The sequence below is a fragment of the Oncorhynchus clarkii genome, chromosome 17 (genome assembly GCF_045791955.1).
Source record: "Oncorhynchus clarkii lewisi isolate Uvic-CL-2024 chromosome 17, UVic_Ocla_1.0, whole genome shotgun sequence".
In the NCBI taxonomy this organism is placed as follows: domain Eukaryota; kingdom Metazoa; phylum Chordata; class Actinopteri; order Salmoniformes; family Salmonidae; genus Oncorhynchus; species Oncorhynchus clarkii.
In genome coordinates, this window is record NC_092163.1 from 3,055,898 (window position 1) to 3,068,122 (window position 12,225).

At 42.1% G+C, this 12,225-nt stretch overlaps 2 protein-coding genes across 2 annotated transcripts in view; one reads left to right on the forward strand and one right to left on the reverse strand.

Annotated features, from left to right (window-relative positions):
* Window positions 1–12,225, reverse strand: part of LOC139370044 (zinc finger protein 345-like) — a 637,497-nt gene that overhangs the window by 223,452 nt on the left and 401,820 nt on the right. The window lies entirely within an intron of this gene.
* LOC139370042 (zinc finger protein 678-like) overlaps window positions 1–12,225 on the forward strand; it is a 267,317-nt gene that overhangs the window by 4,089 nt on the left and 251,003 nt on the right. Inside the window, exons 4-5 of the mRNA XM_071109343.1 lie at window positions 3,232–4,162; window positions 8,115–8,119. Of these exons, the coding sequence (XP_070965444.1) occupies window positions 3,232–4,162; window positions 8,115–8,119 (936 nt within the window). The remainder of the gene's footprint in view (window positions 1–3,231; window positions 4,163–8,114; window positions 8,120–12,225) is intronic.

A 12,225-nucleotide genomic window follows, 5' to 3' on the forward strand; every position in this document is an offset into this window, starting at 1 on the left:
TAGCTGCCAGTAAGATTGCACCAAAATCAACCATTTATCGGATCATCAAGAACTTCAAGGAGAGCGGTTCAAATAAAATCAAATTTATTTATATAGCCCTTCGTACATCAGCTGATATCTCAAAGTGCTGTACAGAAACCCAGCCTTAAACCCCAAACAGCAAGCAATGCAGGTGTAGAAGCACGGTGGCTAGGAAAAACTCCCTAGAAAGGCCAAAACCTAGGAAGAAACCTAGAGAGGAACCAGGCTATGTGGGGTGGCCAGTCCTCTTCTGGCTGTGTCGGGTGGAGATTATAACAGAACATGGCCAAGATGTTCAAATGTTCATAAATGACCAGCATGGTCGTATAATAATAAGGCAGAACAGTTGAAACTGGAGCAGCAGCACGGTCAGGTGGACTGGGGACAGCAAGGAGTCATCATGTCAGGTAGTCCTGGGGCATGGTCCTAGGGCTCAGGTACTCCGAGAGAGAGAGAGAGAATTAGAGAGAGCATATGTGGGGTGGCCAGTCCTCTTCTGGCTATGCCGGGTGGATATTATAACAGAACATGGCCAAGATGTTCAAATGCTCATAAATGACCAGCATGGTTGAATAATAATAATAAGGCAGAACAGTTGAAACTGGAGCAGCAGCACGGCCAGGTGGACTGGGGACAGCAAGGAGTCATCATGTCAGGTAGTCCTGGGGCATGGTCATAGGGCTCAGGTCCTCTGAGAGAGAGAGAGAAAGAGAGAATTAGAGAACGCACACTTAGATTCACACAGGACACCGAATAGGACAGGAGAGGTACTCCAGATATAACAAACTGACCCTAGCCCCCCCGACACATAAACTACTGCAGCATAAATACTGGAGGCTGAGACAGGAGGGGTCAGGAGGCCCCATCTGAGGACACCCCCGGACAGGGCCAAACAGGAAGGATATAACCCCACCCACTTTGCCAAAGCACAGCCCCCACACCACTAGAGGGATATCTTCAACCACCAACTTGCCATCCTGAGACAAGGCTGAGTATAGCCCACAAAGATCTCCGCCATGGCACAACCCAGACAGGATGACCACATCAGTGAATCAACCCACTCAGGTGACGCACCCCTTCCAGGGACAGCATGAGAGAGCCCCAGTAAGCCAGTGACTCAGCCCCTGTAATAGGGTTAGAGGCAGAGAATCCCAGTGGAAAGAGGGGAACCGGCCAGGCAGAGACAGCAAGGGCGGTCCGTTGCTCCAGAGCCTTTCCGTTCACCTTCCCACTCCTGGGCCAGACTACACTCAATCATACGACCCACTGAAGAGATGAGTCTTCAGTAAAGACAGTTTTATTTGAGACGACTGTACAACCATTAAGATTAATTGTCAGATTCAACAGAAGATCTCTTTGTTTCTTGGGACCTAGAACAAGCATCTCTGTTTTGTCCGAGTTTAAAAGTAGAAAGTTTGCAGCCATCCACTTCCTTATGTCTGAAACACATGCTTCTAGCAAGGGTAATTTTGGGGCTTCACCATGTTTCATTGAAATGTACAGCTGTGTGTCATCCGCATAGCAGTGAAAGTTAACATTATGTTTTCGAATAACATCCCCAAGAGGTAAAATATATAGTGAAGACAATAGTGGTCCCAAAACGGAACCTTGAGGAACACCGAAATATACAGTTGATTTGTCAGAGGACAAACCATTCACAGAGACAAACTGATATCTTTCCGACAGATAAGATCTAAACCAGGCCAGAACTTGTCCGTGTAGACCAATTTGGGTTTCCAATCTCTCCAAAAGAATGTGGTGATCGATGGTATCAAAAGCAGCACTAAGGTCTAGGAGCACGAGGACAGATGCAGAGCCTCGGTCCGATGCCATTAAAATGCCATTCAATTGTTGTGAAGAAGGCTTCAGGGCACCCAAGAAAGTCCAGCAAGTGCCAGGACCGTCTCCTAAAGTTGATTCAGCTGCGGGATCGGGGCACCACCAGTACAGAGCTCAGGAATGGCAGCAGGCAGGTGTGAGTGCATCTGCACGCACAGTGAAGCAAAGACTTTTGGTGTCAAGAAGGACAGCAAAGAAACCACTTCTCTCCAGGAAAAACATCAGGGACAGACTGATATTCTGCAAAAGTTACAGGGATTGGACTGCTGAGGACTAGTGCAAAGTCATTTTCTCTGATGAATCCCCTTTCCGAATGTTTGGGGCATCCGGAAAAAAGCTTGTCCGGAGAAGACAAGGTGAGCGCAACCATCAGTCCTGTGTCATGCCAACAGTAAAGCATCCTGAGACCATTCATGTGTGGGGTTGCTTCTCAGCCAAGGGTGTGGGCACACTCACAATGTTGCCTAAGAACACAGCCATGAATAAAGAATGGTACCAACACATCCTCGAAGAGCAACTTCTCCCAACCATCCAGGAACAGTTCGGTGACGAACAATGCCTTTTCCAGCATGATGGAGCACCTTGCCACAAGGCAAAAGTGATAACAAAGTGGCTCGGGTAACAAAACAACAGTATTTTGGGTCCATGGCCAGGAAACTCCCCAGACCTTAATCCTATTGAGAACTTGTGGTCAATCATCAAGAGGCGGGTGGACAAACAAAAACCCACAAATTCTGACAAAATCCAAGCATTGATTATGCAAGAATGGGCTGCCATCAGTCAGGATGTGGCCCAGAAGTTAATTGACAGCATGCCAGGGCGGATTGCAGAGGTCTTGAAAAAGAAGGGTCAACACTGCAAATATTGACACTGCATCAACTTAATGTCATTGTAAATAAAAACCTTTGACACTTATGAAATGCTTGTAAGTATACTTCAGCATTCCATAGTAACATCTGACAAAAATATCTAAAGACACTGAAGCAGCAAACTTTGTGCAAATTAATATTTTTCATTCTCAAAACTTTTGGCCACGACTGTAGGTCGCATTCTGTATCATACAGCTATGAAAGTTATATATTTAGAACTACCTGCTCGATTGGAATCCAGTGACGTCTGTGTCTTGAGTGTCCTAGAACTGTTTAGTTTTTTGTGTTCTGACGAAAACAGAATGAATAAATAAGTAGTGTAAACATTGTCAGTAATTACCAGGAAACTCTACAACATTTGTTTTAAAATCACACTGAGATTGTTAAAACTGGCCTTAGGTTATTGAGGGATCTGATTAGGATTTACCCTCGTAGCAAGGCCGTTTCATATGTGGAGGTTTCATTCGGGTCTCTATTTTAAAAAACACACTGTCTTTGGCAGGAGAAAGACCAGACTCAGAGGAACCAGAGCCAGGGACGTACAAACCAGCAAGAAGACACCAGTGTTCCCACTGTGGAAAGGGTTATAACCACTTAAATGAGCTTAAACGACACGAGAGAATACACACAGGGGAGAAGCCTTACCACTGTTCCCAGTGTGGAAAGGGTTTTAACGATTTGGGAAAGCTGAAACGACACGGGAGAATACACACAGGGGATAAGCCTTACCACTGCTCCCAGTGTGGAAGGCGTTTTAACGATTTGGGGAAGCTGGAACGACACGAGAGAATACACACGGGTGAAAAGCCTTACCACTGCTCCCACTGCGGAAAGCGTTTTAACGATTTGGGCAAGGTGAAACGGCATGAGAGAATACACACAGGGGAGAAGCCTTACCATTGCTCCCACTGTGGAAAGTGTTTCAACCAGTTAGGGACCCTGAAACAGCACAAGGTAATACACACAGGGGAGAATCGTTACCACTGCTCCCAGTGTGGAAAGGGTTTTAACGATTTGGGGAAGCTGAAACGACATGAGAGAATACACACAGGGGAGAAGCCTTACCATTGCTCGCAATGTGAAAAGATGTATAGCGAGAAAGGACACCTGAAAGCCCATGAGAAAATTCACACAGGGGAGAAGCCTTACCAATGCTCCCAGTGTGGAAAGTGTTTCACCTGGGCAGGGTATCTGAAAAAACACGAAAGAATACACACAGGGGAGAAGCCTTACCACTGCTCCCAGTGTGGCAAGTGTTTCAACGGGGCAGGGGATCTGAAAAAACACGAAAGAATACATACAGGAGAGAAGCCTTACCACTGCTCCCGCTGTGTCAAGTGTTTTAACCAGTTAGGGGCCCTGAAACAGCACGAGAGAATACACACAGGGGAGAAGCCTTACCACTGCTCCCAGTGTGGCAAGTGTTTTAACCAGTTAGGGACCCTGAAACAGCACAAGATAATACACACAGGGGAGATGCATTACCACTCCTCCCAGGATGCAAAGCTTTTGCCCATTTAGGAAGCCTGAAATAACATGAGACACAGAGGAGAAGGCTTTACAGAAGATTAGATTTTGGGAAAACATATTACTCATAACAATCACTTAAACGTCATTAGAGAATCCACACAGGAGAGAGAAATTACTTCTCTTAGCATGTATATTGATATTTCACATCTCATTGACTCACAACTCATCAGAGAACATACACAGTGCTCCCATTGTCTTATATTGTTGACTGATAATGTGTTTACCTGTTTTTACCAGATGAAATTGCTTCTTCCAATTATTGATAAACATGTACCTGTTAAGAAACTGACTGTTAGATATGTTAAGGCTCCATGGATTGATGAGGAATTTAAAAACTGTATGTTTGAAAGAGTTGGGGCAAAAGGAGTGGCTAATAAGTCTGGCTGCACAGCTGGCTGTTTTATGAACTGCAAATTGAGAAATGATGTGACCAAACTCAACAAAAATAATCAACTTTATTATGAAGCCAAGATCAATGATATAAAGAATGATGGAAAAAAACATCATGAAAGAAAAGCAGTGCAAGTATTGAATGTTGTAAAGTTAGTGTGGGAGAGGTGGAACAATTGTTATCGATCAATAATGACAAACCTCCTGGCATTGACAACTTAGATGGAAAGCTACTGAGGACAGTAGCTGACTCTATAGCCACTCCTATCTGTCATATTTTTAATCTGAGCCTAGAGGAAAGTCTCTGTCCTCAGGCCTGGAGGGAAGCCAAAGTAATTCCACTACCCAAGAGTGGTAAAGCGGCCTTTACTGGTTCTAACAGCAGACCTATAAGCTGGCAGCCAGCTCTTAGCAACCTGTTGTAAAAAAATTGTGTTTGACCAAATCTAATGCTATTTCTCTGTAAACAAAAGAACAACAGACTTTCAGCATGCTTATAGATAAGGGCACTCAACATGTACTGCACGGACACAAATGACTGATGATTGGTTGAGAGAAATTGATAACAAGAAGATTGTGGGAGCTCTATTGTTAGATTTCAGTGCAGCCTTTGATATTATTGACCATAACCTGTTGTTTAAGAATGTTTGTGCTATGGCTTTTCAACCTCTGCCATAATGTGGATTCAGAGCTATCTATCTAATAGAACTCAGAGGGTTTTTAATGGAAGCTTCTCTAATGTCAAACATATGAAGTGTGATGTACCGCAGGGCAGCTCTCTAGGCCCTCTACTCTTTTCTATTTTGACCAATGGCCTGCCACTGGCATTAAGCAAAGCATGTGTGTCCATGTATGCTGATGATTCAACTATATAAGCACCAGCAACCACAGCTAATGAAGTCACTGAAACCCTTAACAAAGAGTTGCAGTCTGTTTTGGAATGCGTGGCCAGTAATAAACTGGTCCTGAACATCTCTAAAACTAAGAGCATTGTATTTGGTCCAAATCATTCCTTAAATTCTAGACCTCTGCTGAATCTGGTAATGAATTGTGTGTCTGTTGAACAAGTTGAGGAGACTAAATTACTTGGCATTACCTTAGATTGTAAACTGTCATGGTCAAAACATATAGATTCAATGGTTGTAAAGCTGGGGAGAGGTCTAGCCATAATAAAGAGATGCTCTGCTTTTTTGACACTACTCTCCACAAAGCAAGTTCTGCAGGCTCTAGTTTTGTCTAATCTTGATTATTGTCCAGTCGTGTGGTCCAGTGCTGCAAGGAAAGACCTAGTAAAGCTGCAGCTGGCACAGAACAGAGCGGCTGTCACGCCCTGGCCATAGAGAAGCTTATATTCTCTATTTTGATTTGTCCAGGGTGGGCATTCTATGTTCCTTTTTCTGTGTTTTTGTATTTCTTTGTTTTGGCCGGGTATGGTTCTCAATCAGGGACAGCTGTCTATCGTTGTCTCTAATTGTGAATCATACTTAGGCAGCCTTTTTCCACCTGTGTTTTTTGGGTAGTTGTTTTCTGTATAGTTGATTTGTCTTACAGAACTGTTCATTCTTCTCTTTGTTATTTTGTTCTAATGTTTTTTGATTAAATAAAATTCATGAACACTTACCACGCTGCGCTTTGGTCTATGCCTTCCAACGAGAGACGTGACAATTGTGTCATGTTTTGTGTTGACCGTAGGAGGGGTAGCTGCTGCTTTTGCAACAGCTAATGGGGATCCTAGTAAAATACCAAATACCAAACTCTGTTGTTCTCTCTGAGCTCAGAAATAAAGAATCTTGGTTTGACTTGGACTCCAGCAGATCCTTATATTATAATATCCACTACAACTCACCCACAGATTGCTGTTTCATGATTGTCTCAATGAAGAGTTCCTCATTCCACTTTCCAATATATCCACATAATTTTCCATCCTCATGATGCCATCTATTTTGTGAAGTGCCCCAGTCCTTCCTCCAGCGAAGCACCCCCACAACATGATGCTGCCACCTGTGTGCTCCACGGTGGGGATGGTGTTCTTCGGCTTGCAAGCATCCCCCTTTTTCCTCCGAACATAACGATGGTCATTATGGCCAAACTATACTATTTTTGTTTCATCAGACCAGAGGACGCCTTCAGGCGTTTGGAAATCGCTCTCAAGGATGAACCAGACTTGTGGAGGTCTACCATTTTTTTCTGATATCTTGGCAGATTTGTATTTATTTTCCCATGATATCAAGTAAAGAGGCACTGAGTTTCAAGGTAGGTCTTGAAATACATACACAGGTGCTCTTCCAATTGACTCAAATGATGTCAATTAGCCTATCAGAAGCTACGAAAGCTATGACATAATTTTCTGGAATTTTCCAAGGCTGTTTCAAGGCACAGTCAATTTAGTGTATGTAAACATCTGACCCATTGGGATTGTGAAATAATCTGTTTGTAAACAATTGTTGAAAAAATGACTTGTGTCATTAACACAGATGTCCTAACCGACTTGCCAAAACTATAGTTTGTTAACAAGAAATGTGTGGAGTGGTTGAAAAATGAGTTTTAATGACTCCAACCTAAGTGTATGTAATCTTTAGCTTCAACTGTAAATAATGTATCCTTCACTATCTATTCTTCACTATATATTGCATCTTAGCTGCTGTGTTTCAGAAGCATTTCACTACACTCACAATAACATCTGCTAACCATGTGTACGTGACCAATAACATCTGCTAACCATGTGTATGTGACCAATAACATCTGCTAACCATGTGCATGTGACCAATAACATCTGATAACCATGTGTATGTGACCAATAACATCTGCTAACCATGTGTATTTGACCAATAACATTTGATTTGATTTGATTTCAACAAAACAAATCCATGTGATGATGTTTATTCAATGTGGAAAACGGATTGGATTTATATAAGGTATTTTTATTAATTTTCACACAACTGGCAACCTAAATCCGTTTCAAAGAAATGTAACGAGAAACTGAATGTTGAACTGAGGTCTTTGCCAAGTGGGCTGGTTTGAATAAGCGGCAGGTGTTGGATCAATATCCACATTAGTAGCTAAATTTCCATGCAATTTGCGACAGATTTTCATGTGAATATTCTCAAATCTGCATAAAACAATATACGCATTTTCCCACCGGAAATGTTTGCATCAAACAGATTTATTGCGGATAAAAGTATGCGTTATGACGTAGTGCACGGAAAAAATTTTTCCTGTTGAATTCCCATGTACTGAATGAAAAATGCAAGTTAAATGGGTTTCCATCGCATTTTCAACTCTACTGATGGTTTTGAAAAACCGTTGAGTTATATAGCAAAAGTCCTCTTGTCCCGTGCACTGTAGCCAACAGCTCAAAGATACAGTTCTGGTAGGCTACCTACATGATGAGATTATTATGGATAAGAGCGACATTATTTTATTTGTGAAATGGCAACCAAGCATCAATCATCATCATGTCACCAGAAGAAGTGTATTGGAAAGGAGCATCAAGCTCAACACATGCACTTTCACCACCCTGTGAAGTTCATCATTTATTTAATCTGTAGCCTAATAAACTGCATGGGTTCCCAAATCGTAGTGGGAGGACCACACAATATATCATCCCGTGACTCCAAGTTAACTAAGATATGATCGTTATTAAATCAATATTTGCGCATAAAGGATTAATGCCGCCATTTCTCGTTTATACATTTTTACTGACACAAAAAGACCCCACCATGTCAAACAAAGTAACAAATCGTCTGTCGGCATTTAGAAAAGTGTACAGGCATATCCTGTTTCCATCAGCCCGGTCATTACTTTGGAAATGGTTGGATCAATATCCACCTTCATGATATGGATGAAGCCTGATTTGGAATGTCTGAGTAGTTCTATCTGATGTCATAATACACCCCTCCGATAATCAAGTGATGTTCACATGTGATGCATTTGCTCCATTGTTTACATTTAAGTTGGAGGCCCACTCTGATGATGTATGTCTTACATAGTGGGGCTTTAAATGGTGACATCTTAGTGTGGCTTATAATGAATAGGATTATTAATCATAAACTCCTATAGCAACAATACACTGTGGCTTTGACTTCAAGAAGAGAATGGGCTGATGGGTGGTGGTGCTACTCTATAGGTTAGGCTGTCCAATATGAATGTTCAATACACACAATAGGTTGATCGGTAGCTAGTTAGCAAGCTGTCCAGTCTAATACAAATGTTCAATACACACAATAGGTTGATCAGTAGCCAGCTAGCTGCTACGTCTTTAGCCGGACAGCTAGCTAACATGGCTAGCTATCAACAAAGTCAAAATGGACTCCAGGCCTGGTGGTGGCAGTAGTGCAAATACAACCACTGTTTACCGGAGCTTCCTGAGTGAAAAATAATTTGGCTATATAAAGTGGGCACGACAAACCCTATTCCCCCTCAGGAGACTGAAAAGGTTTGGCATGGGTCCTCAGATCACAACGCAGGGCCAGACGGATTACCAGGACGTGTACTCCGAGCATGCGCTGACCAACTGGCAACTGTCTTCACTGACATGTTCAACCTCTCCCTGTCTGTAATACCAACATGTTTCAAGCAGACCACCATAGTCCCTGTAGCCAAGAACACCAAGGTAACCTACCTAAATGACTACCGACCCATGTCACTCACGTATGTAGCCATGAAGTGCTTTGAAAGGCTGGTCATCTCTGTGAAGATGGGAGAACTTTCCAGAAGGACAACCACCTCTGCAGCACTCTGCCAGTCTGGCCTTTATGGTAGAGTGGCCAGACGGAAGCCACTCCTCAGTAAAAGGCACACGACAGCCCACTTAGAGTTTGCCAAAAGGCACCCAAAAGATTCTCAGACCATGAGAAACAGGATTCTCTGTTCTGATGAAATCAAGATTGTACAATGGCCTGAATGCCAAGCGTGACGTCTGGAGGAAACCTGGCACCCTCCCTACGGTGAAGCATGGTGGTGGCAGAATTATGCTGTGAGGATGTTCTTCAGCGGCAGGGACTGGAAGGCTAGTCACAATTGAGGCAAAGATGAACAGAGTAAAGGACAGAGAGATCCTTGATGAAAACCTGCTCCAGAGATCTCAGGACCTCAAACTGGGGCGAAGGTTCACCTTCCAACAGGACAACGACCCTAAGCACACAGCCAAGATAACACAGGAGTGACTTCAGGACAAGTCTCTGAATGTCCTTGAGTGGCCCAGCCAGAGCCCGGACTTAAACCTGATCGAACATCTCTGGAGAGACCTGAAAATAGCTGTGCAGCAACATTCCCAATCCAACCTGACAGAGTTTGAGAGGATCTGCAGAGAAGAATGGGAGAAGCTACCCAAATACAGGTGTGCCAATCTTGTGTTGTCATACCCAAGAAGGCTTGAGGCTGTAATCACTGCCAAAGGTGCTTCAACAAAGTACAGAGTAAAGGGTCTGACGTCGGTGTAACGTAACAAAATCTGGATTTCCGAATGCTGTCCTCTCCAAATTTAGCTGTATTTTATTGGTTGGAATTGTTTTAAGATGGCCATACTGTGGATTATTTAGCTGTTTGATTTTTAATTCTAGGACCCCTTTAGGTATAAATATATATATATATATATATATATATATATATATATATATATATATATATATATGTGTGTAATACCAGTCAAAAGTTTGGACACTTCAAAACCTTAATCCTTAAAAAAAAAGAAAAATCCAGTTATAAACGTGTTTTCAATGCATTTCTATGTGCAATATTAGTAAAGCCCAAATTCAATATTTAATTTATTTATTTATATATATATACAGTACCAGTCAAAAGTTTGGACACACCTACTCATTCCAGAGATTTTCATTATTTTTTACTTTTTTCTGCTTTGTAGAATAATAGTGAAGACATCAAAACTATGAAATAACATATATAGAATCATGTCGTAACCAAAAAAGTGTTAAACAAATCTAAATATATTTTATGTTTGAGAGTCTTCAAAGTAGCCACCCTTTGCCTTGATGACAGCTTTGCACTCTTGGTAATGTAGAGAAAAGTTAAAATAAAGAAAAACCCTGCAATGAGTTGGTGTGTCCAAACTTCTGACTGGTACTGAATATATATTTATATAGATATATTTAAATCAAATATTGAATTTGGGCTTTACTAATATTGCCCATAGAAATGCATTGAAAAACACATTTAATAACTGGAAAAAAATACATATATTTGTTTTAAGTAATAAGGTTTTGAAGTGTCTGTCCTATATCTAGGCAATATAAGAAAGCTCAGGTAATATTTTATATTGTTTTACATATATTTAACCCCTTATTTTGGGGGGCACAAAACTACCTCCGTACTTCCATGTGTGTGTATAGGTTACCTTCAAATGAGTTCCGATGATCAACATAGAGAACACACTTTCACAACCCTCCCAAACCTCTCTACAACATCCCCAACAAACACCTTCACAACCCTCCCAAACCTTTCTACAACATCCCCAAACACCTCCACAACCCTCCCAAACCTCTCTACAACATCCCCAACAAACACCTTCACAACCCTCCCAAACCTTTCTACAACATCCCCAAACACCTCCACAACCCTTACAAACCTCACAACATCCCCAAACACCTCCACAATCCTAACAAACCTCACAACATCCCCAAACACCTCCACAACCCTCACAAATGTCTCTACGACATCCTGACATCTGGAGATGTCAGTGGTCACTCTTCATCAAGAGCAGGTATGATGAATCGCTCATCTCAGACATTACAACTAATGTGCTGTGAGATTAAATGCTGTAATGCTGGAGAAAATCAATTGTAACTATTTATGCAATGGACAAATCTTTCTCTCTCTAGATTGTCCTCCATTAGACTCTCCTGGTGCAGGACAGAGTCAGAGTGCTGGTAATTTTCATGTCTATTGATTTCAATGGTGTCAGAAGTCTCAGAAGTGATGCGTAGCACCAGATTTAGCCAACAGCTCATTTACATCTGTCCAAGGGAAGATTTGAGGCCATCTAGATGTGTCTCTCTGAGGCCCACCGGAAGTGATGCAACATTTGAGGTTTTGTAGAGAGCTGCTGCTGACACCATGTCCTCTGTTGCTATGGTTACTCTGATCACTTTCTTACTCAGTCTTTCCTTTACCACACATTATTATGTATATTCTCGGTCTGTCAGCTGACAGACCCTACCAACCAACTGACAGACCCTACCAACCAACTGACAGACCCTACCAACCAACTGACCGACCCTACCAACCAACTGACAGACCCTACCAACCAACTGACAGACCCTACCAACCAACTGACAGACCCTACCAACCAACTGACCAACCTTTCAACCTACCTTACCTTATTAAAAACCTCTTCGGGTTACTTTGTGCAATTTCCACCTGAAGACATACCCTAATCTAACTGCCTGTAGCTCTGGCCCAGAAGCAAGGATATGCATATTCTTGGTACCATTTGAAAGAAAACACTCTGAAGTTTGTGTAAATGTGAATTGAATGCAGGAGAATATAACACCATAGATCTGGTAGAAGAAAATACAAGGAAATAAACATACGTTTTCTGCTTTTATTGTTGCTGCATCAT